The 26,041-nt window shown below is 45.0% G+C and overlaps 5 protein-coding genes across 17 annotated transcripts; 4 read left to right on the forward strand and 1 right to left on the reverse strand.

The window, feature by feature from the left end:
- The first annotated feature begins 415 nt into the window (after positions 1 to 415).
- On the forward strand, positions 416 to 10,173 carry LOC6543112 (aldehyde dehydrogenase, dimeric NADP-preferring). 13 transcript variants are annotated; one of them, XM_026978669.1, is made up of 14 exons: positions 416 to 528; positions 1,585 to 1,703; positions 1,763 to 1,801; positions 3,284 to 3,402; positions 3,764 to 3,822; positions 6,196 to 6,376; positions 6,445 to 6,666; positions 6,976 to 7,139; positions 7,202 to 7,432; positions 7,490 to 7,687; positions 8,496 to 8,611; positions 9,206 to 9,341; positions 9,399 to 9,549; positions 9,718 to 10,173. In XM_026978669.1, the coding sequence occupies exons 2-14, from the start codon at positions 1,649 to 1,651 to the stop codon at positions 9,736 to 9,738; spliced, it is 1,692 nt and encodes a 563-aa protein (XP_026834470.1). In that variant the 5' UTR covers positions 416 to 528; positions 1,585 to 1,648; the 3' UTR covers positions 9,739 to 10,173. The 13 variants fall into 13 exon arrangements, with proteins under 13 accessions (XP_026834470.1, XP_026834471.1, XP_001970624.3 ...); XM_026978670.1 differs by lacking the exons at positions 416 to 528; positions 8,496 to 8,611 and adding an exon at positions 7,818 to 7,933 and having other exon boundaries at positions 1,498 to 1,703; XM_001970588.3 differs by lacking the exons at positions 416 to 528; positions 8,496 to 8,611 and adding an exon at positions 7,818 to 7,933 and having other exon boundaries at positions 1,498 to 1,703; positions 1,766 to 1,801.
- A 75-nt stretch (positions 10,174 to 10,248) lies between these two features.
- LOC6541648 (NSFL1 cofactor p47) lies at positions 10,249 to 12,107 on the forward strand. Its single transcript, XM_001970589.3, has 5 exons — positions 10,249 to 10,469; positions 10,561 to 10,775; positions 10,834 to 11,262; positions 11,435 to 11,779; positions 11,841 to 12,107. The coding sequence occupies exons 1-5, from the start codon at positions 10,368 to 10,370 to the stop codon at positions 11,971 to 11,973; spliced, it is 1,224 nt and encodes a 407-aa protein (XP_001970625.1). The 5' UTR covers positions 10,249 to 10,367; the 3' UTR covers positions 11,974 to 12,107.
- Positions 12,108 to 12,112: 5 nt separating this feature from the next.
- On the reverse strand, positions 12,113 to 13,705 carry LOC6542234. Its single transcript, XM_001970590.3, has one exon. The coding sequence runs from the start codon at positions 13,518 to 13,520 to the stop codon at positions 12,207 to 12,209; it is 1,314 nt and encodes a 437-aa protein (XP_001970626.1). The 5' UTR covers positions 13,521 to 13,705; the 3' UTR covers positions 12,113 to 12,206.
- Positions 13,706 to 13,782: 77 nt separating this feature from the next.
- LOC6543077 (WD repeat-containing protein CG11141) lies at positions 13,783 to 16,538 on the forward strand. The gene is made up of 4 exons (XM_001970591.3): positions 13,783 to 14,253; positions 14,331 to 14,615; positions 14,684 to 15,771; positions 15,823 to 16,538. Exons 1-4 carry the CDS (start codon positions 14,035 to 14,037, stop codon positions 16,355 to 16,357), a joined length of 2,127 nt encoding a protein of 708 aa, XP_001970627.1. The 5' UTR covers positions 13,783 to 14,034; the 3' UTR covers positions 16,358 to 16,538.
- A 1,711-nt stretch (positions 16,539 to 18,249) lies between these two features.
- Positions 18,250 to 22,217, forward strand: LOC6542547 (inositol-3-phosphate synthase). Its single transcript, XM_001970592.3, has 5 exons — positions 18,250 to 18,593; positions 20,292 to 20,990; positions 21,069 to 21,311; positions 21,371 to 21,838; positions 21,906 to 22,217. Exons 1-5 carry the CDS (start codon positions 18,465 to 18,467, stop codon positions 22,062 to 22,064), a joined length of 1,698 nt encoding a protein of 565 aa, XP_001970628.1. The 5' UTR covers positions 18,250 to 18,464; the 3' UTR covers positions 22,065 to 22,217.
- Positions 22,218 to 26,041: the final 3,824 nt, after the last annotated feature.

Raw genomic sequence — 26,041 nt, forward strand, 5'->3', positions numbered from 1 at the left:
TAGTGCCGAAGACCCCCATTAGGAAATTCAAATCAAAATTCGAGATTCAAGATTCAAGATTCGAGAAACAGTGTGTGTAATCAAGACCGCAAAGAAAACTGAAACTGGAAAAGCGGCGACGACTAGGGTACGGGCCAACTTGCAGCGGTTAGCCGGGGTTAGACGTGTTTCAAGCGCGGTGGCGTCAGGTGAATCCACCTGAATCCAAATCCGAGGTACCGGTGCGTTTTCAATACGCTTTTGAATTCCGAGTTGCTTGCTAGCTTCTTTTTTCGAGTGGCGGGCTACGCATACAAATTAGACCAACGCAGAGTGTCCATGTGTAATTAAAGCGACCCGATTCGCTGTAAGCCGCTCCAGCCGAAGTGTGGTCGAGTGCATCGGTCCGGCTTTCCGCCTCCAGATACCCGCGGAGGTGGTCAACAGCCAGTGGTCACTTCGCAGTGCTCCGCCGCTGAAATCAGTTGGCTTTCGGGCGTTATCGCGCGCAGATTTGCTTGGATTCAAACTGTTTACAGTCGAACCAAAGTACCGGATAGTGGTTATTTAATCTACACATGCGATTAGCCAACCCGCGTTGACAATTAGCCGGCCCAGATGCTGGAATGAAAGTGAAACTGGGGCCGAAAACCCAAACCGAACTGAAGCCAGTTGTTACATGATAAATGCTATGTGAATATGTCGTCATACAGAAACGTGATCCCCTGTGCTAATCAATTCAATTCATATTGAATCATCGAGTGTGTTGGCCAACAGCCATATTTGCATGGTTGAACTTGAAACTGATTACTGATTATGGAGTGCTGCTGCATTTGGGTGCAAACTGGACTTTAGCTCACTCAAAGCGCATTAATTACTATAAGGCAGCTTTTAACATCTCAAAATGACACTAATTAAAGCTTGGCATCGCAATATAAAATTTGATCTTTAACAAAACATAAAGCAAATAATTAAATTAATGTTGATAAACATAAAAAAGGCTTGCACCTGCACTTTCATTTTAAGCTAGAAATTTCGTTGAGTGTCACGACTATAATGTATCCATTACTCAGAGGCGGGATTCGACCGAATTCATTCTTTGTAGTTCCCGAGAATTATAATTCCAACTTATTGAAATATATATTTTTACAAGAGTAAATGATAAAACTGAAATTATAATGTTTGAAATTCATTTGTACGTATTTTTGCAAGCCAATGTTCGTTTGAAAGCATAGTTGTGCCAAAAAACAATACGGGAACCAAAAAAAAAAAAAATGACAACTAAATATAAATATTTTACTATTGCTACGAGAAATATTGAACTACTATTGTAATAATTAATTATTTGGCTAAAATGCTTAAATATTTTTTAACTTAAACTAAGTTGCGTGCTTAAAGCTTGTGGAAGTCAATGTGGAATTTGTAAAGGATTTCGCCAGCTGGTTATTTAATTGATTTTCCCACGAGGACAACTTGACAAATTGACATTGATTTTTAAGAGCCTTTTGTCGATTTGGTTTGCTTATTTAAGTTTGCATAGCCAATCCTCTAGCTAGGATAATTACCACTATCCAGTTGAAACTTACCACATTTCTTTCATTGGAGTCGCTGCAGATTTGGATTCATAAAAAGGGAATTTAAAAGCAAAAAAATCACTAAACTCACGATAATGTTTGACAATGCGATTAAACCTCATCCGGAGGCTAATGGAGTTCCATATAATGGTAAGCTAATGAAAGACTTACTTTTCGAAATGCCCGATTTGATAAAGTTTTCGTTAAAGCAGAAGGAGATCGCCCAATAACTACTGTCATTAATATTGGTAAGTCGAAGTGTTGTGTTTGTATGCCACAAAAGCTTTGCATACAAATTTTATGAAATGGAAGCAGAACTTACAGGGTGAAATCTGGTTTATTCAAAACAGTTTAAAACTAGACCAAGAAGTAATAGGTTTTTAAATAAAACCATAGTCAACACGAGATCAAAAAATGTATTACCACGTAACCCTATTGGATTATTACCCTAATGGCCGTGAGAACTTTTTTGGGACTGGAAGTAATATCATTTATTAGCTAATAACAACAAATCGTCAAACACACTTATTCCACCTCATGATGACTCTTTCTTATATTGTTTAATCGCAATCATTGTTATAAGCCAATTGTTTAATTGGAGTCACCGTTACTAAGCACTATTATCGGAAAAGACAGAAGTGCGATATATAAACAAATGTGTTCCGTTTAAAGTCGGGAAAGTAATATGTCGAACTAATAATATCACCATTGATAATAGCAGATTAGGCTGCAATAACGTTCAGAATGCTCAGAACTTGTGTTAACCGAGTCCATAACATACTGATTCGTTATCGGAGCGACACGCTTGACTTTCCCCCAGCCGAAATCCAGTGTCCGTACCAGTTCGTATATAGCATATGTACATTCTGAACGAAATACACATGCATTTAGGTCTGATAATGAATGCCAGCGCCCCTAGTCGAGTATATGTTCAGTTCGTGGACTAATAATCCACTCAGTGTTGGCCGGCATTTGCGTTGAAAAGGTGTGTTTTGTTCTCTGAGAGATTACAAAAGCTTATTTAAAAAGTGTTCTTCGGTAAGCTGTTATACTGGATTCGCTAATATGGCAACTCAGTTACGCCATTAAATGAACAACCAGTTGGTTTCGTCAATTGGTTTTTAGCGATCGAACGAGAATTGCTCTTCTAGTTGTGTTTGAAAAACTGTTACGTGTTTGCATAGTTTAAATTTCCCGCTATGGAAAGTTACAGGCCGAACGACATTAGCAAGCACTGGATTAGTCGCGACATGAACCCAGATTATCTTATCAACTATATCGCTTTCAAATAAAGCGAAAACTAAGATGTTAAAGCAAATAGGCTATAATTACTACTGTGACCTTTTAAAGAAGTCCTTAAAACTTTATTATTTAAGAAATTTTAGACTCTAGCTCGTCTTTTCTTCAGAGCCCGGTGGCACTTTTTAGCATCAAAGTCGATCCCCGGCGCGGTCACACTGGCAGTAAGTTTCGCATCCAGATCCGATCCAAAATCTCGAAATATACAAGTTTTGTTGTCGCGGTGAACGGTTGGTGAAGCGCGTGAACTGCATGCGTTTGACTCTTGTTTTTGCCTGTTGACGGTACCGAAAAGTACATATAATTTTAACAACAAACAGAAGACGGACGAGCAAAAAACGGTACATGAGAACGAAAGTGAAAGAGTGTCAGTGTTGTTTACATTTCTCTTGCCACCCGCTTACACCCCTTCCCTTTCTCCTGAAACGCAGAACCAGAATCAGAAACAGAAAGTCCAATTGGGATCTTCACATCACAACCGGAAAGGCAACAACAACCCGAGCAGCTCCAACCCGTATCCGAATCCGACAGAATGGCCAATTTCGACGATGTGAGTGTCCAAACAGGCAATTTACTGCAAGCGAGAGAAAAAGATGTGTAACGATTATTAACTTTAACTGACACACACATATGTTGTTAGATATATGTATGAACCTACACAGACGAACTCCGTGCACGTAACGAACATTAAGCGCCTTATTTTAGTTTGATTTGATTTTTATTTGAATTTTTGTTTCGCCGCTTCGTCGTTATCCTCCCGTCTGTATGCGTGTTGCATGTTGCTATTGCATATGTGAAATCCCAACTGCCTCCTACGAATAACCGTGACAACAACTACAACCACTGCAACAACGTTGGACGGACTGGAAACTCCAATTGGGATGGTCAACGAAAACAACAACCACGATCAGACGTTGCAACGCGCCCGCCTCGCCTTTTCCAGTGGAAAGACCAGGAACGTCAGCTTTCGGTGAGTTCACATTTATTTCGGTAGTTATTCGGTTTTGTCAGTTGATTTTCGCAAAGGCTCCTCGACTTCGGCATTTTGGGCAACAGATTGCGTTGGAACTGCCGCTTGAGTGGAGATTGTGTCATGTGTTTTGCTAGTTACAGTAGCCATTGGTTCGGAGGATCTGGAAAGTGGACGTGGGTTAACTTCCAACAGGCGGGTCTGGAATAAAAGGTGCCCTGGAAGTTGGTTGAAATTTTTGGTAGTCCTCATATCTTCATTTATTCGACTTTTGTTTTGAATTTCATTGATTTATGATTTAATTTTTTAAATTTATTTAACTAGATGCAGAGTTTTGTATAATTTGACATTTATTCGATTTCATTTGTATCTCTTGTTTAGCTCCAAGATGTATTTTAACTTGGTTAGACTTTTTTTAATCGCATCATTTGAATTTAATATTGGAAGGTATATTTTTATCACTTTTAGTCTCTTCTGATGGGCAGTACATTTAAATATTCGTTGGGAGTTAGGATGTCTCGAACTTAAAATTTCAGGTAAAACATGCCCACACAGAGCTTTTATGCGAAGTGATTTCCCAATCCGCTGGCCACTGTACCTCTGCTTACTTTTATGACTGGGAGCCATTACAATGCCATTGCGGCAGGGCAATCACCGAACTACATACAATCTCGGCTCAGGGGCATAATAATTTTTCATGGTTATTGTTCCATTTGGGCCAACGAAATGCGGAGATCTCAATCCGATCCCACCGACTTTCACACGCAATGGAAGCTTTGACCTTTGAGCCACACGCCCTCGAGCTTTCCACGCCGCTGTGATAAGAACTACAGATAGTGGAGCAGAGATGCTAAAGTCTAGTTGTATTCCGTTCCGATATGCATTAATGAGCCCGCGGCGGAACTTTGACTCCGCCAAGTGGTTGTACTTTGAATGCAATTAGACGGCGGCGGACGGAATTGTAACATGTAACCGGAATAATTGCCATTTCCACGTCCCAACCAACCAGCAGTCAGCTGCCAATGCGCACAAACTCGAACAGCAGACTCATACTCGTTTATGGATATGTTAATGTACAAAGAGGCCGAGGGAAATAGGAACAGAAACCGACGAAAACAGGCGATATACCCGCCGAGATCTCGGTATTTTGAGTGCGAAGTGTGAAACGGAAGTGCGGAAGAATCTCAGCCCAAGGCTGGTGGCTGCTAGCTGCTGGCGGTTTGGTTCCATGATCTTTCAAATAGATCCGGACAAACGAACACGTTCTATCGCTGTCTTCGCCTCCAGCGACTTCTACTCTCTGATTATATTTAAATACATTTGCCAAACACAGTTGAGCCTCCATACCCCGAACCACCGAAAATCGTACTACTTGTGCTTTGCCGACCGAAATGGTGGTTTGAATTTGATGTACAACTAATGGACTTTCATTGACTAAGTTCGATATATTGACTCAATTAAATCAATCATTTTAAGCTCCTTAGAAAGTTATTAAAAGAGACGACACATTAAAACGTAAATTTTCCACACAACTTCCATAAGCTATTACTTATCCCATATAGCAAAACGTTTAACAACATATTAATTTTAGAACGGGAATGCTAGTAACTCATACCTACTTGATATTAAAAGTCCAATGACTCTGGCCAATAAATCAGACTTTGCGATAATAAGCAAAGTAATGTAATGAAAGCTCTTTTTATTCCAAGTTCCCTGGGGTCAAACATATGCAGCAAACATAAGAGGTCTTTAAATTAGCGTAGCCAGGCTTTCAAAAGGTTTATTTTCGTCGCAAGATGTGGATTGTTTTAATTATCGCATATTTAGGTCATAGGCAAGCTGCCCTGTAGTTGGAAAACGAGACACTATATTGGACCCCGCGCGGCTAATTGCTTTATTTATATTCACGGCGATCGGCGATCGGCAATCGGCTCTCCGCATATGGCTTTATGATTGTCATGAGCAAATAAAATAATTCAATTGAATTGCAAGTGCACCCCGGGGGCTGTTCACCTACTGCTGCGGATCACCTTGACTTGCTCGCGCTCCTTCTCCTCCAGCTGGCATAGTCAGTGGTTCAGGTTCAAGTAGAGCACCGTAGCGGGTAGGCAAGCCGGTTTGCACGGTTCTAATCCCCGGAGCTGGAGCTGGAGATGAGTCATGCCAGTTGGAGCATCAGAATCGTGGAGCGTCTCATAACCAGCCGTATAGCTAGCATTGACCTTCCCCAAGCGCCTCTCGTGCATTGTGATTAGTATTGATTTTGTTTTGGTCTTTGTTTCGCGCTCCTACCGCGGAACTTGTCCCATCATCATCATCATTTGTCCATTAATTATTTCTCATTTTCGGATTTCGTTTTCCGCTCTTTTTCAGACGCAAGCAGCTGGAGAATCTGCTGCGTTGCTATGAGGAGCACGAGAACGAGATCATCAGCGCCTTGGAGGCGGATCTGCGGCGTCCCAAGCAGGAGAGTCTCATCGTGGAGACCGAGTTCATGAAGAACGACATCAAGCACATCCTATTCCACCTCGACGAGTGGGTGCAGTCGGAAAAGGTGACCCATAGCCCATACATTTCTGTGCAATATCTCTTTAATGCTTCGCTCTTTGGCTTCCTTGCTAGCCCTCCAAGTCGTTTGTAAACCTGATGGACGACGTCCAGATCTACAATGACCCCTTCGGAGTTGTCCTGGTAATCGGCGCCTGGAACTACCCACTGCAGCTGCTGCTCGTGCCCGTGGCTTCCGCCATCGCCGCCGGAAACTGTGTGGTGATCAAGCCCAGCGAGATTGCCGCCAACTGCGCCAAGTTCATTGCCGATGTCATTCCAAAATATTTGGATAATGTGAGTCTTGCCTCTGAACCATCTGATGAAATCAGCTGAGCTTCAAGCACCGCATCGTTTCGACATAAACTGGGGTCGCATATTAACCTGTTTCTACGGAATTCTATAAAATTCGCATTTAGCCTAGAACTTGTAGAAACTTTAGCTGTGACCGGAACGCACGGAATGGAAATATTTTGGGTCGGGGGGTTTTATAATTGGTTTTAAAATATCACAAGATGTATTTAGTTTCATTTTAGAATGTGTATGTGTGTAGAGTTCGCAAAGTTAAATTATCCATCGACCACTGCATGATTTTCCTTTCTCCAGGATTGCTATCCAGTTGTCTGCGGTGGACCCAGCGAAACCGCGGAGCTGCTCAACCAGCGTTTCGACTACATCTTTTACACAGGCTCCACACGAGTAGGCAAAATTATCCACGCTGCGGCCAACAAGCACTTGACCCCCACCACCTTGGAGCTGGGTGGCAAAAGGTGAGCTCGCTTTGGTCCCCACTAATCGGAGTTAACTAACTGGCCGGATGTGATATTTTCAGCCCCTGCTACATTGACAAATCTGTGGAGCTGCGCACTGCAGTCAAGCGCATCCTGTGGGGCAAGCTGATTAACTGTGGACAGACCTGCATCGCTCCGGACTACATCCTCTGCTCCAAGGAGGTGCAGGAGAAGTTCATCGTGGAGGCCAAGGACGTGCTGAAGGAGTGGTACGGCGAGAATATCCAAAGCAGTCCCGATCTTAGCCGTGTGATCAACGCCAACAACTTCCAGTGCGTTACTTAAATCATTCGACAGTGAAATGTTGGTGCTTATGTGTTCCATTTCAGGCGCCTTCTTGGCCTAATGAAGTCCGGCCGCGTGGCCGTTGGTGGTAACTACGATGCCAGCGAGCGTTACATCGAACCCACCATCTTGGTGGACGTGAAGGAAAGCGATCCCATAATGGAGGAGGAGATCTTCGGCCCCATCTTGCCCATCTTCAATGTGGAGAGTGCCTACGACGCCATCAAGTTCATCAATGCCAGGTATGCCAGTCCGTGGCCCAATCAAAGCCCAAGATGTTCCTTGTCGTTGCCCCTTTACCATTTACTCACCATTTACACACGAAAACAACCTACAACAACCAATGTCCGATTCGCAATGTTTTTCTCATAGAGAGAGTCCACTTGTCCTGTATATTTTCACATCGGAAACAGAGGTTCAGAATCTGTTCATAAACGGCACCCAGTCGGGCGGACTGTGCGTGAACGACACGATAATGCACTACGCCGGTAAGACAGTCACCCAGTCAACCCTAAAGTCGATCCAATCGAGATGCTAATGGATGTGGATTATGATAATAAATGCGGCTACTCGGCGTGTAGTCCGTTGCTTGCTTCTCTACTCCTCTACGGTTTTGGTTTCACCCAATCTCCCGACCTCCAATTCCCCCGGCTGAACCTGTTTCTGATAGCTTGCTAAGTGCTCTGCACACCTGTAATTTATAAAGCCTTGTTTGGTGACGGTGATTCTAATGATTCCTGTACAGCTCCATGTAGTAGACGATTTGAGATATCCAGTCGAGCGGATTTAAGTAGCTACACCTCCAACACTAGTCATTGCTCATGCATTTGTATATGTATATGTTATTGATGTTTGCAGATCTGTTTGCATATCTATTGGTTGAAGCTGTATCTTAGAAGTTCGAAATTATATCGCACAGATCTGCAAATGCTCGCATGTTTGTCTTTACTGTGTTACCTTTGTTCCTTCGAAGCCCTCAACGATGCCCGAGGAACTTCAGCTATGTCGTACTTAATCTGATTATCCGTTCTCCCCACTCCCCGTAATTAGAGAAAAGCCACTTGTAATTTACGTGTTCTCCAACTCGAATAAGCTAGTTAAGGAGTTCAGGCGCAACACCACTAGCGGCGGATTCTGCAGCAACGAAACCATAATGCACTGTGGAGGTATTTCGCTATGATAATGTATATACCTAGATTTAGTCAGACATCGCAATGAGTCTTGTGTCACGCACCCGAATTCGAAGTTAAACTCTATTTACACAAATCTTAAGTAGCCGGCTTAGTGCACTCCAGCAATCCGATTTGAAATTCAAATTCCAGGGATTTTAGGCACTTGACCACATCGAGAATCCGCATGAACACAGCTGAATACGTAAAACAAATGCTTTCGAGCGCTCAAAACTATGCACATTGTTTTAAATTTTAATTTGGCGGACTGTTGGAATTCACATGTACATACATATGTATTATTGGCTTTGAGAAATTATGTTTACTACTTAAGCGCTTGGTTAAGTATTGCAAAATTAAATTAATATTAAGAGGGTTTTAACATTGCTGGTGATAGCTGTAGAAAATAATCCAGGGTGTTGCTTAACCATAAGTAACTTATTTCGACTTAATGTTGCTTTTACAATCAAATGAGTTTGCTTGTTATTTGCAAAACTGAAAGCTGTTTTTGCTAACTCATTAACCATTTTGCAAATAACAAATTATTCTTGGTGGTTGGCAAGTTTCATTTATTATTCCCCTGTTTCGCAGTTGATGTGCTGCCTTTCGGAGGCGTTGGCATGAGTGGAATGGGCAGCTATCACGGAAAGTATGGCTTCGAGACCTTCACGCACAAAAAATCTTGCCTGGGCAAGGATTTGTCCGCGTTCGGCGAGAAGTTGGCATCGTAAGTAATCAGGTTCCTCAATGGATTTGAGTGATTCATGGTTGTATCCCCCTGCAGAGCTCGATACCCACCCTACTCGGATCGCAAGGGATCGCTGCTCTCCTTCTTGCTGCGCAAGCGCCGTCCGCTGCCTAACCTGCATCTGAGCCACGTGCTGGCCATCGGACTGGGAGTCGGATTGACGGTGCTGGCCAACTACTACCTACAGGTAAGGAAGGTATAGCAAGCCGCCCGCTATCGCTCCGTTGTGCCCATTAAAATGAGAATTTTTTCCATGCATCCACGACACTGAGAAACACACGCAACACACGACACTATCACTCTCCACGCATCACTCCTAAAATACACATTTCCCGCCGTTTGTCCACAATTGCAGGGCAAGTTGCTGTCGAAGTAGAAACAATGATGGAGCCGAAGCTTTGTGAGCCTGCGCCAGAGTACCCCAACCATTTATTATTGAAATTGTGTGCAATAAATGTTTAGGCGTAGCACAAGATTCTTGGGCATGCACTTTACTAACTTCATTGCACATTCAGACAACTCACCTAACTTAAACTGGGCCATCTGGTGTTATAATGGGAGCAATTTACACAACAACATGAAATTATATTTTAAAATCGTCGAAAAACGCCTGCAATTTTGTACTTTCAGAAAAGCTCAACTGATTAAGGGCCCAAGAACTTTTTTCTTTTTATACGCATATCGGTGGGTGATGTGAAGCTTTGGATACTTCGTTATACATGTAGTTATTGTTATTTAGTTGCTATTTAATACAAATGTGAATGCTGTAATGTAATGTACGACAAATAAACAGTCAAAAATGACCAATTGATTTTTGAGTTTGAATTGTGGGAAATGGTGTGACCAGCGCTGACGAAAAGGCTTGCTTACCAACACTATTGGCAGCTTTAAAAATTCTCGACGTGGGTACACACTGCCAAACACAGTTAACTTCTCGTGGTCACACTGGTGTACGATTTTTTGTCAATCATTTGCTGCTGAAAATATATTAAAAACACGGGTAAAATGGCCGCGCGCGGCGATTTGATTGCACAATTCATAGAGATAACCGGAACCGACGAGAATGTGGCCAGGTTCTACCTGTCCAGCTGCGACTGGGACATCGAGGTGAGCTTTCGCCCAACCGGCGACAACAATGATGCAGCAAATGCACAAAGTACTAATGCATCCAAAAATTGTGTGAATGGTGCGGCTCCAGCACGCTCTGGGGAACTACTGGAGCACCCAGGCGGACTTGCCGGTTCCGGTGCCGTCGATGAGCCACGCAGACAACCCCAAACCAAAGCCGACTTCGAGCAGTGGAGCAAGTGCATCGGCATCCGCTGCTGGAGCCACCAAAAGTGTGGACGCAGCCGCCGCATCCTCGACGGCTTCGGTGGACATCGCACCAGCTGCGTCTAAGGCCAAGCCAAAGTGAGCGATAAAAGCTGTCAAGCTTGGACACACAATTGTAACTCAAATTTCTCTCCAGATTCGCCACCCTAAGCGACATGTCGAAAGAGTCATCTAGCGACGAAGACCAGCAGGCCTTCTATGCTGGCGGCTCAGATCGCTCCGGTCAACAAGTCCTTGGCCCGCCCAAGCGTAAGAACTTCCGGGAGCAGCTCACCGACATGATGCGTTCTGCGCAGGAGCAAAACATCGCAGAGGTGGGGCCCTCCACCAGCAGCGGCAGTGCCAGCGGCGGATCTGGTGGTGCCGTCTGGGGGCAGGGCATGCGGCTGGGCATGACCGATAATGATCACACAGCTGTGGGCACCAATAAACCGGCTTCGACCAACGAAAACAAGCCGGTGGTGGTTCTAAAGCTCTGGAGCCAGGGCTTCTCCATCGATGGCGGTGAGCTGCGTCACTATGACGATCCGCAGAACAAGGAATTCCTAGAGACTGTCATGCGCGGGTAAGTGGCACTAATTCCCATTGTTAATATGCTAGCAAGGAGCGTATGTGCATTCACTAAATAAGTTTATGTAAAGTGTTCTTTGTATGCAAGTATTTTTAGGATATAAATGCTTATAAATGAGCTTTGTAAAGCTATCTTCAAACCAATAATAGAATGTACACTATTCCAGAGAAATACCGCAAGAGCTACTGGAAATGGGCCGCATGGTCAATGTGGATGTAGAGGACCACCGACAAGAGGACTTTAAACGCCAGCCAGCTCCGCAGACATTCAAGGGATCGGGGCAGAAGCTGGGCAGTCCCGTAGCCAATGTGGTCACGGAAGCGCCAACAGTTGCAGTGGCATTGTCGCCCGGCGAAGCAGCCAACCAGGAGGCTAGCGCCCGGGATGCCATTAACTTAAATTCCGATGCACCGTCGACTACGCTGCAGATTCGTCTGGCCGACGGTTCGCGTCTAGCTGCGCAGTTTAATCTTTCGCATACCGTCTCCGACATACGTCGCTTCATACAAACGTAAGTCGCCGATTTTAGAGATCCATCGAAGTGATTAACTTATGTAATTTACGATTCACAGGGCACGCCCTCAGTACTCAACTAGTAACTTCATCCTGGTGTCCTCGTTCCCCACTCGCGAGCTGAGCGACGACAATTCCACCATCGAGAAGGCTGGCCTCAAGAACGCGGCTCTCATGCAGCGCCTAAAGTAACTATAAGTCAAGTACGCGTATCTGCGCTCCCAGCGAGGGGAGCAACAACCTATGAAATAAAACTGGATTTGGTGAAGTCGGGAAACCTATTCGGGCCGATCCGATGTCTATAATTGTCTACGATATATACAATATACCAATGTTGTGTGCTTACTTGTATTCACTTTATGGCAGTCAAGTAATCTCTCAAAACTACATATAAATCTCAACCTTAACATATAAGTGGCCAGTTCCTAGATGAGTAGCTCCACCTCGTTGCGAAGCACGTTGATGTGCTTCATAAAGTCCTCGCGCACCGCGTTTCGCCAGTCGTGCAGGCCATCGCTGCCCACATGGTCGCAGTCCACGTAGCGGTGCACGAATCCGGTTGATAACGATAGTTCCACATCGGATGTGCTGGCCAAGAGCTGCGCAGGCGGCAGCTCCAGGCGGTTCAGCAATGTTTTGAACTCAGATCTTCGCTCCGGGTCGTACTGAACGTTGTCGGGTAGAAGTTTCTTCCGGTCATCGAAGCACACGGACATGGTGGCCAGTTCAAAGCGCGTGATTTCGGACGAGAAATGTCGCAGCTGCTGCTGGAGCGATCCCTTCGCCTGAGCCCCAGAGAATTTGGTGTTTGGAAAGAACAGCTCGTTGGGGCGGAGTAGAAGGGTGAAGCTGGCGTGGTTCACATTTCGCAGCAAGCAGTCCGTGAGTAATAATTGATGGATCCGTGAACGTGTGCCGTTGGTCTGCTGGAATGGAAAATTAAACGGCAGCCCGTAGAGATGAATGTTGATGCGCTCCAACAGATGAATCACTTCCTCAGGCAGTTCGTCGTGGTTGTAGACCAAAAAATTCTCGATTCCCATGGCCTGGTGGAACAGGAAGAACTGCAGCACAGCATTTTCAGTCCGTGCGAACTTGGAGGTCATGTTGAAGCCAACAAGATCCACGCAAATTGTGGCTGGTAGGCGGGGCGCTACAGCTACCACTTTGCCATCGCCCTTCTTGCCCGCTGGCTTAAGGTTTCGCAGACGCAGCTTCACTGGACTCCTGGTGGTTGTTATGTCCGTAAAGGAGACACTACCGGGCAGACCGAAATCTCGGCTCACCTGACAAAAGAAGTGATAGCTGGTAAAGTTGGAAGATTTGTCATCTACCAGGCTCTCAATAGAGTCCCTCTGAAAACGAAACTTTCCCTGCACACTGCGTCCGCTCAGAAGGTCCAGGCTGCACCGGAAGTCCACCACTGCTCCCTTTTTCCCGACAACCAGGACGTGTGCTTCGCCGCCGGCCACCAGTTCGTTGCGGATCCAGAAGGCGGAGTAGGCATGGAAGGAGTCTCCGATCACCTGCCACACGGGCAGAGGGCGCCACAGCACTTGTGTTCCGTCCTCCTTGGTGCCGTTCTCCAGGCGCCGGAGAACAGCGGCATCGTTGCGTCCGAAGAAGTTCACGTACTTGATCACGTACTTGAGGCGATTGTTCTCGGTCTTGTACATCAGAAGGATGGTCACGCTGATGCAGGAGATGAGCAACAGCAATAACTGCTGGTATTTCCGCATCCTAGTCAGTTTCAACTTGCAAGTTAAACAAAAACAATTAACAATACACTCCCTACATTGATCCCGCCAGCAACAGCTGATTTTCAGGGCTGCCAGGTGCCCAAATTATGTTCAGAATGTTTGGCGGTGAATTTAAAAATCCGTTTTGAGCTGAGCTGCTTCGAAATTCGTTATGCGAGTTTGGTCCACCTGTGATAGTGATAAATAAGAAATAAAGTAGTTGCTGGACCAATCAGTCTTAGATGTTAGATTAGACACCTTAGTTACCTTTCTGCGGGCAATGTTTTTATTTCTTATACAAATAAGCAACAAGGTTGTGGGAGCTCGAATTTTTAAATGACCCGCCCAATAGAGCTGCCCCCTTTTATATATCTAGCGGGCGTTGCCACATGCCAGCAGCTCGGTTTTGTTGATTGTTGTGTTGAGCCGGAGCAAAAAAGAATCACCGATAAAAGGAGAGAACTGCGGAATCCCGAAATCCCCGTCCTGAGGCGCAATTTCCCCCAGCAAGGACATGGCCAGCAGCAAGGAGTTGTGCTCCATCAGGGAGTGGGCGCCGCTCACGGAGGTCATTGAGCGCATTCCGGCGCATCTGCAGCGCGGCTTCTTTCCTTCGAATCTCAATCTTACCTGTGTGGACGCCACCGAGGAGTTCCTGGCCATGGGCAGCGACGCGGGCATCGTGTTCTGGTACAATCGCTACACGGGCAAGATGCAGAAGCTAAAGGCAGAGGTATGTGATGACTCATTCTCGTTCCCCGGGCGTGCGTGTGGTTCCCCCATTAACTCAACGTCCCCTTCCCTTTCTAGGTGGCCACTCGGATTTCGTGCGTAAGGGTTGTCAACTCTGTGGAGTACATGGTTGCGGCTGGGTGCGTTAACGGGCAGGTGAGCATCTTCCAGATACAGAAGGAGCTCCCACGGGACCTCGACTTGGTGGCTCCTTGCACCAAGAGTCGGCCCATCGAGCGGTACACTATCCGGGATCTGCACAAGTGCGTGGTGAGCAGCTGCGAGTGGTCCAAAAATGGGATGAAGCTCTACTCCGGAGATCGCCAGGGAGTGGTGGTGCTCACGGAATTCGATTACCAGGCGGTAAGAACCAATCATATAAGAATATGTATATTTAAATCAATCAATCGCGTATTGTAACCGTTGAACAGCACCTCAGCAAATCGGTGGAGATCCTGAGCGAGGCATACGAGATCGTACAGCTTAGCGTGCGGCAGAGCCACCTACTGGTGGCCACCCTCTACCGTTGCATCGTATGCCAGCTAGACGTGAAAACCTCGCAGTGGAACATCACCCAGGTGGGAAAGAAGGATCGCAAGCAGCTCATCGACTGTGGGGCAATCTTTCTGAAGAAACAAGAATTAAATAAGCCGCAACTAGTCTGCGGACGTCCTGGCCTGCGCTTCTGGGTGGCAGACACCGCTGGAAACGTGTCCAAAACAGTCCTATTCAGAGATGCCGTTCTGCGCAGTCCAACCTGGGAAATACCTATTCTAAACCCCAAGCAGCGCAGTGAACCGTCCAGTACCCACAACACGACTGCATCCACATCTTCAACTAGGTCTTCTGGACTAGGAGATGGTGATGTGGGCTATGTGGCCAGCAGCAACTTTCGGCAGCTATACCTGTACGATGGCCACGACTCACTACTGGTAACTCATGACGATGCCACCTTGTACATACTCAACTTGGATCGACTCAAAGTAGAAGCCGTGGCTCGAGGATTCCGAAAGATCCTTGATTTCTGCGTCTGTGGCAAAGAAATCTTCGTGCTGGAGGGCGATCGCACATTGCTGCGTCTAGCTCCTTTGCCAGAACCACCAAACAAGACGGCCAAAGTTATCTTCAATCCCCTTATGCCGCCTCCAGTTCCGGTTCTAGGCTCCCACCTATCGCGACTGGAGTCGCCGATGGAGCTTCAGCCAGAACATGTGCTTCAAAACGCAGAGGAGTGTTTTGAGCTCTCACCTGTGGAGCAACTGAACCTGAATGTGCCCATTGAAATAGCTGTGGAGTCGCCACTGGCTCAACAAAGTCGCCGCGAGGAAATCTTCCGCCGCATCGGAGAAATGGATTTCGAGCAGTCCATTGTCCACACCACCCGCAAGACATCCGTGGGCAAACCGCCAGAGGTCAGTGGTTTGGGAATTGTTGAGATTGGCCATGAGACCCATGAGCTTCGGCTGCCTCTTACCAATGCCGCCACTCTAATGGAGGCCAGCTACTGCCAAATGGAAAAGTAACTCATATATTTACCCTTCCTATTCGATATTAACATTGTTTCCCTCAGCAATGGTCTGGCCTCTCCACTGGACATGAAGGCAGCCTTCCTTCAGCATCTGCCCGATGCGCTAAGTCCCACCACCTTGCAGAAGACCGTCGCGGAAAAGGCCAAGACACTGGCCGCCGAGCTGGATCTGCCCGAGGTACATCTGGCTCCGTTGTCCCAGGAGGAGCTCCATGCTGTCCATGTGCAGACTCCCCAACTAAGCGATCCGCTGATCAGGTGCTACCCCGCGCACCTGGAGGAGGCCAGTGTCCAAACAAGTTCGCGGGAAAAGCCGATCAACCCAGCAGATGAATATCATGTAGGTGAGCCCGTGGACGGGATACGGTCATTTGGCGTCTCCAAGCGTAAAATGGCTCCGCTTAAGTTCGTCATAAGTCAGCCGAAGCCGACTCTGAAGTTGGAAGAGAACAGGGAAGAGGAGGAGTACACCAGTTTCCTACCCGACTTTAGGCGAGCTGGCGATCCGCTGTGCAAGGAAACACCAGCCACCAGTGATTCAAACACCTCCAGCGAGTGGGAGTTTTTGGACAACTAGTTCAGTATTAGAAATAAGTGCATACTCATTAGATTCCATTTGCATTATCGCACTTTATTCTCTTTGTTTCTGTTTGCAAAAGTGTTGTGCTTATCAGATTGTGATCACAGTGATTTAGTTACTCTTTTTAGTGAAATTTACATAAATGTACATAGTGTTAGACGTATACTGACCCCGCCCAGTATCTATATTTCAAGTTCGAAGCAACAAAACCATTCTTTAAAATTTGCTGATCCAAAAAGTTGTATCGTATAGCACCTAAGCACCATTGTAAAATATTAGCCTTTATTTGATATCATTGTATCATTGCACCCTTGTTTAAGATATTCGAATACTTTAAGTATTCGCTACTTAGGTTCAAGGTCGCTTTACATACATAAAATACATTTATTTGATACAAGTGCAAACATTTCGTCCAAAGGGTGTCCCCCAGCAGGAAATGGATACGGACTGATACCGCGACTTGGTCGTTGTTTTTTTTTCTGGAACTACGTGTCAGACTTGGGCCGGCGATAGAGTTGCATGTGAGGGAAACGCGACGCCCACTGCAGCATGTGCCCGGTCTGCTGATTGCTCCGGCGGAGCAATTCGGTATAGAACCTTCTTGATCTGCAGTGTAAACGGACCGGCCCACTGCATTGATTGATCAACAAATAGCAATCCGAGCTCCCTTCGCTCTCAATTGGCTGCAATAATGGAAAGTTTTAAGAAGTTTTGTTTACATCTGGCTTCCAGAAGATTCGACAATTTGACAAAGCCTTCTGCCTGCTCTCACTCTTTAGTGCGGGAAGACTGCTAAATGATACTCGAGAACTGAAAATTCTACTGGGATTTTTAAAATTTCTTATAAACTTGATATACTAAAGGCAAAGTAGTCTTATGATAACAATGATGTAAGGAACTGATTGAAGTTGAGTCCATTGCGATAAATTGGGCGAAACTCAAGACTCTAAGGAAGCTTTTAGGCCCGCTGGATACATTTCAGGCTCGTACCACAACAACATCGTCTATGCATATAAAATAAAATAATAGAGGGAACGCTGTAGTCGAGTTTCTCGACTATCACATAGCTTTTACTCAGCTAGTGGAAGTGCGAGGGGGAAGTTCCAGAATCCTTTTGGTATATCGATAAAAAACGGACAGTTAAATAAAGTCAAAGATTCGTTTCAAAAATTTTCAAAACTTTGGCAAACTTTGCAGCGTGGGCGGCACTATCTCAACTTTCTATAGTAGCTTCCATAGTTCAGGAGATCCCAGCTTTCATACGCACATGGCCAGATTGACTCCGCTAGCGATTCCTGATTAAGAATATAAATATTTTATGGCATTCACTTTATTCTACACTTTTAATTCCGATGTTTCTGCTGCTATGCTTGGATATAATTAAGATTAAAAGAACACTTCGACTCTTAAAAAGTATCAAATATGCTCTAGAATTGAATTTTTGTAAAAAGAGCGGAAATTATTTTGGATTTCAAAAATGGAAAGTGAAGCATCTTACTCTTTGGTATTGTCACTTGTTTGCGTACCACTTTTGTTGTAAATTAAAGTACCCCATGATTACTTCCACGAAATCTATGAGATTTTACTATAAATCATTACAAGTCGTTTGAGAATATGTGGCAAGGGGGAAATTCCATGATTGAACCATTCAAACTCAATTGAGCACCCAATAAATTATGGAAATAGGTGTACTAGATCTCCGGCTGGAAAAGAGGCGGGAAGAAGGACTCCGTGATGCCCATTGAGAAATCCCACGCTTGCCGGAAAGTTTCCGATATCATCTGGTTCCCTTAAGTGCGCCGCAGAGCGTTGTGGAGAGTACATGCACATACATATGTACATATCGTATATGAGTCGGAAGATTCGAACCGCTTAGAGCTTTTGCAACGGCACCCACAAAACGCGAGCAGTGAAAATAATAGTGAGTAACGAAACGTCAGCGAGTCCATAAAAGCGGCCCGATTTCCACTCAACCGAGTCATTCGCCGCGAACTTTTGCCTCGACCGCATCGCAGTCTCCTCTGCAGAACCAAGAAAATCCAGAAGCAAGCACTTTGAAGCGCGCTAATTGACAAGACGAGAGTGTTAGCAAAAACATCCCAGCATGAAGCCCACCAACTACTCAACTCTGGAAGTAATCTCGCCGAAAGTGCAGGTGGACGATGAGTTCATCACCACCGACTACGATTACCAGACCTCCCATGTGAAGCGCACCGCCGATGGACAGCTCCAGGTAGGTCCAATCAAGGGATTGCTTCCCAAGCCATGGGCAACAGTTGCTTGGGAGCATCATTCACTTGAATGATATTGCTACTGAATGTGGTGCGAACAGCCATTTTCCGGCTGACCTTCACATTGAACTTTTCCAACGGCGGGATGGATAAGCTCTCCGCTGAAATGCGCACTCGCCTGCACTCGGAGAAAAATATTCCTGACCTGGATGATGGAAAACAGAATTCGAGTGGTTGATACTCTGTCGGGTAGCAAGCCAATCTGTGGCCAATCGAATTCAATTTTCCAAAACTAAATTTTTATATAAATTAAAAACAAGAAATGCTGAAAGCATCAACTTAATGAAATTTATCAAAAAACAAGAAATGCTGAAAGCATCAACCTAATGAAATTTATCAAAAACGCCATAAAAAATATGAAATTCGTACAGTTAAATTCAACTATTTTGTTTATTATCCATCAAGGCAAAATCAGTTCCAAGTCTTAACCTACCTTTTAGGCTAGTTTTTATAAAGAATTGAGTGTTAAGTAAAAAGTTGAGCAGCAAAGCCACTTGCTGCCCATATAAGCGTATTAAAAACTACTTTTCTCTGCGTGTGGGCAGTGAAGCTTTCCATTATCCAGCGAAGGACCGAGCTGTGCCGAATTCTCGGAGTCCATAGGGAGCACTCCCCGAATCGCAGAAAATGCGATAAGGGCGGCCTCCTATCCACTCGCACCCACAGGCGAGGCATTACAGTTACAATAACTTATTGATTGCTCGGCGGAACAGCTGACGACAAATACGGCCGATATCTCGTCACTATTCCGGACAGTGGGTGGCGTGATTCTGTGCGCAGGCGCCTTTTCGGCCGCTCAAATGGCACCTAAACAAATAGGGATGGCTGGTGCACCCGAAGCGAAACCCAATAGCCCATTTTTCCGAGTGATTGCGGTCGCGGAACGTGCCTTGTTTACACCGCCTCCATTCGTCACCACGGACACTTGCTGCGCCTCAAGGTCACTGCCAGGCAATGCCCGCGAAGAGAGCCGCCAAGAGAGAGCGCCTCCCAGTGGTGACTTCGCCGGCCGGCATATGGACATCTTGCTATCGGACTTTGGACCAACACGTTCCCAAACGATTATTGCAATCATCATTCTTAGAACTTCTTCATCAGCTCATACTATATGGCACATGTATTTGTGGTTCAAATCAAAAGCGCGTTGACTCGCGGAATCAGAAATCGAGCAAGATCTGCCCAAATCAACAACAGCCAAGTGCTGTTATACGACCGTGCGATACCTCTTAGTGGAAATATTGCGCCCGTCACAAGATATGCATGTATCAGTTATCCAAATATCACATTCAAATTGATATTTAACTACATATTGAAGATATTGAAGATTCATTGCAGCTTTACATTTCACTGAAGAGTTTAGTACTTCACATGCAGTCATCACTTAATCATATTGTGAAATTTTTCCTTGGTCATAAAGATGGGTGTCGAGATCACCCAGCCGCAGATATCCCCGTTTTCATAATGAAGAAGGGGCGGACTTCAGGTTTGTTTCGCAGAAATCGCGTGATCATAATTTATGCGGCTACCTGACTTGGGTGGGAAATGTGGAATACCGATAAGGTGGCCGGACCTATAATAAGACCAAACGGGTTGTGCCATTCCTGGTGCTTATCGGCTCTAATCTCTGACCGATCTTGCAGGTGCACCCCCAGACGACGGCGCTGAAGATCCGAACGGGTCGTCATGTGCCCAAGCTGGGCGTAATGCTGGTGGGATGGGGTGGCAACAACGGATCCACGCTGACCGCCGCCCTGGAGGCCAATCGCCGCCAGCTGAAGTGGCGCAAGCGGACGGGCGTTCAGGCTGCCAACTGGTATGGCTCCATCACCCAGGCTTCCACCGTGTTCATTGGATCCGACGAGGCCGGCGGCGATGTGTACGTGCCGATGAAGGAGCTGTTGCCCATGGTGGAGCCCGACAACATTGTCGTGGATGGCTGGGACATCAGTGGCCTCCACTTGGGCGACGCCATGCGCAGGGCCGAGGTCCTGGACGTGGCTCTGCAAGATCAGATCTACGATCAGCTGGCTCAGTTGCGCCCACGTCCCTCCATATACGACCCGGACTTCATCGCGGCCAACCAGTCGGATCGGGCTGACAACGTGATCCGTGGGACTCGGCTGGAGCAGTACGAGCAGATCCGCAAGGACATCCGTGACTTCCGCGAGCGCAGTGGCGTCGATTCGGTCATCGTCCTTTGGACCGCCAACACGGAGCGCTTCGCGGAGGTTCAGCCTGGTCTGAACAACACCAGTCAGGAGCTCATCGCCTCCCTGAAGGCCAACCACGCGGAGGTTTCACCCTCCACCATCTTCGCAATGGCCAGCATCGCCGAGGGGGTAAGTTGTTCTCCTCCATTCTACTGATTAATATTAATAATTACCGAACCAACCATGTATGCTGCTCCAATCCGACAGTGCACCTACATCAACGGATCGCCGCAGAACACCTTTGTGCCCGGACTGATCCAGCTGGCCGAGGAGAAGAATGTCTTCATTGCCGGCGATGACTTCAAATCCGGCCAGACCAAGATCAAGAGTGTGCTGGTTGATTTCTTGGTGGGAGCTGGCATCAAGCCGGTGTCCATTGCCAGTTACAACCATCTGGGCAACAACGACGGCAAGAACTTGTCCGCTCCCCAGCAGTTCCGCTCCAAGGAGGTAGGAGTCCAGCCTGTTACCAGGATTCTTGGCTCTTATTAATACCGCTCCTCCGGCAGATTTCCAAGAGCAACGTGGTGGACGACATGGTTGCCTCCAACAGGTTGTTGTACGGACCCGATGAGCACCCCGACCACGTCGTAGTTATCAAGTATGTGCCCTACGTGGGCGACAGCAAGCGGGCCATGGATGAGTACACATCGGAGATCATGATGGGCGGCCACAATACCCTGGTGATCCACAACACCTGCGAGGACTCGCTGCTGGCCACCCCTCTGATTCTGGACCTGGTAATCCTCGGCGAACTGAGCACTCGCATCCAACTGCGTAGTGCGGAGAGGGAATCCGCCCCGTGGGTGCCCTTTAAGCCAGTCCTTTCCCTGCTGAGCTATCTGTGCAAGGCGCCTCTAGTGCCCCACGGCTCCCAGGTGGTAAACTCGCTCTTCCGCCAGCGCGCCGCCATCGAGAACATCCTGCGCGGCTGCATCGGTCTGCCACCCATCTCACACATGACCCTGGAGCAGCGGGTAAGCAGGGTCAAGCCAAATCAATCATTGGGGATCCCTAATATCCTTGATCCCTTCATATTCACAGTTCGACTTCTCCACCATCACAAACGGGCCACCTTTGAAGAGGGCCAAGGTCCTTGGTCAACCCTGCTCCGTGGAATCGGCCACCAATGGAAAGAAGCTCCATGCCAATGGAAACACCAATGGGTCCGCCAAGCTGGCTACCAACGGCAATGGTCACTGATGGGCGGACCCATTACTGATTTTCGATCGGAATATATAATTGGAATATATATGGTTTTAGTTGGATAAATTACTAAATAGACTTAAGCTACTATTACTAACTGAATCGTTTAAATATAACAAGCGTAATGGACTGTTGTCTGTATTCCACAAACCAAATATGTATATCTTATTGGGTGTCAACACTTGAGCACGATCATATCCGTTTAGATATCATTGATATCTAGGTTCCCTAGATATAGAACACAATGAAAGTTCCTATATTGAAATATTCAATAATATATACGTATATCTTCAAAGGTGCTTATTTCTCAAGAAATATTTGGTCAACATTTTTAAATAGGAGGGTGTAAATAAAATAAGTTACATTTCTTTTTTATTATAATATAATTATTTTTTTTATATTTATTCTAAAAATCTTATTTTATCATATTATAAGCTTGTAGTTAGTTAGTCCAAGTTAGATTTTTTGAACAAGAAAAAGAAAGAATTATTGCCATCTTTTAGGCGAAAATTTAAAGCAGTCCTGTTTTTTCTATTTGTGGAATATGTTGGAAATGGTTTGGAACTTCGGAAGCGCGTCTTAGCTTATGCGCTTTTCGCACTGTGACTTAGCTTATGTTAACATAACATAACATTTGAAAAATGTGTCGATGATTGAAGCTGAATGCTATATTACAAAATATTATACGAGAGAGGCCTATTTCAAAAAAGGTAAACGATCATTGAGGAAATAAGTACTAACCGATACCAGATATCTAAAGCTCTCGAGTGAAGAGTTCTTTCTTGTTTTACAATTATCGAATTGATATTAAAACTTATTTGAATTATTCGAACTCGCTATCCAACGACATTGTTGTCGTTCGCAATTATGAATGTATTACAAGAAACGGGTAAATAGTACACGGATATGAATAGTACAACCATTAATTTATAAGAAAGCTGCATCTACATATGTACATATATGGTTTAAGGTAAATACTCGAATTTCAACAAATGTCCAACAGAATAATTAAATCCGCAGAGCAGTATGCAAGGAAAATATTTTTTCTTTAGTTTATGTCTTTACAATGTTTCCATACATTGAGATAAGACTATTTTGAGATAGGTGTAAGCCCACAATAAAGATTTTTTTTACTATTTAATATGCTGTGATATCGAACTTTAAAAGATTCGTATCTTAGATATTGCAGGCCACGGAATGTTACACACAACACCAACTCAATCGATTTTAGCTAATAATACTACTTTAGGGTTTTAAGCTGCTTGCAAACTTACTCTTGAACTTCAACTAGCAGATACCCATTATTCGCACTTGCTGCGAGGAAGTTAGAGATACAGATGCAGTAATGCGTCGTTTTCCAAAGTTAAATAATTGCTAAAAACTTTTTAATTTTCCTTTTTTTTTTAAGAAATGTTTACTTATAGGAAAAGCGTACTACTACCATCTAGGCAACTTAATCTGAAAAATGAAATTTCACTTGTACGCCTAAGTCGTCTTGCTATTCTGGTTCTGCTATGCTGGGGAGTGAATCCAGTCTCTCCTGGTATTTTTTGGCCACCTCTTGGATTTTTATTCCTATATTGGGGACCTTGATATCACGTTCAATATCAGTGCTCCTTATATACCACGGAGCACCGGTGATTTTGCGTAGAGTTTTCGACTGTAGTACTCGTAATTTTTAGATGTAGGTATCCAATACTTGGATAGCACTTACAGATCCTAACTTTATTTTCCAGGGACAGCTTGTTTCTTGGTGCCATCAGCCAGGACAATAGTGCATTCTTGCAGTTGAATGCTTGCTGTACCGAGGTGAAATGCCTTCCAAAGGTTAATCTCTGTCTAGAATGACTGCAAGGTATTTGTAATGGGTCTTATGCTCTACAACTGTTCCATTAAGTGAGGCACTATGGCAGTTTTCAATCCGGTTCGCGAATGTAACATTTCCACATTTGTCTGCGTTAATGCCGATGTTCCAATTCGCAGCCCAGTTCTGAAATGCGTATAAGTATTGCTATAGTCCGCTAGTTGCTAAGTTAAGAGTTTCTACTTGTTAAGCATATGCTGCAATTAAAACCTTATTCCGAATACATCTGGCTAAACATCTGTATGAGTGGGCATATCTGCGGTGAAAATGGAATACAATGTAGGCCCCAGAACACTTCCTTGAGGAACGCCTGCCGCAATGCATTTAAGAGAAGACTTGCATCCATCAGTTGTCACGCAAAATGTGCGTTCCTGCAAGGAGCTTTTCCAAGTTGAAACAGCTGTGGTGTGAGAAGTTTAATTTTTCCAAGGGACGGAAGGAGGCTGATTGGTTTATAGAAGTCCACCTCAGTTGGTCGTTTTTCTGGATTGAGAACCATGATGATGCTGGCAGACTAATCAGAGTAATCCTCTAAGATTACTAAGATTACTAAGAACCGCAACATTCGAATGGTTCTGTTATCAAGAAGGTCCTCAGGGATTCTTTGGTTTTAATTTAGGGACAAGACACTGCAATTCTTCAAGATTGACTGGATCGACAGGAAGTTCCATTTGGCCATTTTGGCATTTCTAACGACACCGCGTTTCTCCAGGTTGCTAGCAAAAGCTTCTGCTTCCTGAAGAGTCCCTTTTAGAGGAATTTTTAGTATGCCCAGAAGAAGGACACGGACTGGACTCCTATGGCTTATTGTCCATCCTCTAACAGCTGTAGGTGTTCTACCCTCTACTGCTGAGCCTACTATTATATTATGCTGTCACACGTGATTAATATGGTTATGGGTGTCACATCGAAGAGTAATTAGTCCCTGCTTAAAGTAAGCTTATCGAAGTGACCCAGTGAAGTGAGTCAAATCAATCAATTCGCCTCCCATTCGACTTGGTGATATATTAGCTGTGAAGGCGATTGATGCACATGTGTATAATTATCTTTATTCTCCGATTATTCTTTATAGTCCCTGGCGATACACAATAACTAGTGACGGTGGAGCTTGGCTTACCACTTTAACGTCAAGTTGTTGGCACTGACTAACGGCTCTGGAGTTCATTTCCCTAAAGAAAACTGGCCACAACTTGCCACTGAATATAATTAATATAAACAATATATTATATCGCTTGATAACAAACTATGAGTATACTTTTACCCAGTGCAACTACTGCAAAACAGTTACAAGCTATAACTGGGTTAGCCCGCGGTTTTCTAAACCAAAGGGATGCCTTACAAATTCACCTTTGTTGCTTGAACTGAGCCATTGTGGCTTATCTAAACCTGTTAGTTAGGCTTTACTGTTACTCATTTAATCGACTTGATTACAAAACAAGAGAGAACGCTGTAGTCGAGTTCCTCGACTATCGGATACCCGTTACTGAGCTGGTGTGATTGCGAACGAGAAATTTCAACATTTTTTCGGCATATCGATAGAAATTTGCAAAACCAATCAAAAATAGCAATAATCCATTTTTTAAAAGTGAGGGCGTTGCAGGTTTTTAAGTTTTGTGGGCACTGGAGTAGGCGTGGCAAAATGTTTTTGGTATACTATTAGAAATGGGGCAGGCGAAAAAAAATGTAACCATTACTCAAAAGTATGGGCGCGACAGTTTTTGGCTGTTTGTGGGCGCTAGAGTGGGCGTGACAAGAAGATTTTTGGCGTGCCGAAGGAAATTGACAATTGACAAATAATAAAATGGAAGAAACATACTTCAAATTTCTCGGCGTGAACTTTTTGGTCTATGTCCCTGAAGTCATAATCGAAACTTTCAATTTTTATAGGTTCTGAGATTGAGGAATGTTAATTTTTTTATCAACCCGAAATATACAAGATTTGTATACAAGAATTTAAATCTTTAAAGAATTTTATCAAGTTGCCAAATGCCTCGTCATAAATGGGGCAGGCGAAAAAAAATGTAACCATTACTCAAAAGTATGGGCGTGGCAGTTTTTGGCTGTTTGTGGGCGCTAGAGTGGGCGTGACAAGAAGATTTTTGGCGTGCCG

The sequence above is a fragment of the Drosophila erecta genome, unplaced genomic scaffold (assembly GCF_003286155.1).
Source record: "Drosophila erecta strain 14021-0224.00,06,07 unplaced genomic scaffold, DereRS2 tig00000055-arrow-pilon, whole genome shotgun sequence".
NCBI classification, from domain to species: domain Eukaryota; kingdom Metazoa; phylum Arthropoda; class Insecta; order Diptera; family Drosophilidae; genus Drosophila; species Drosophila erecta.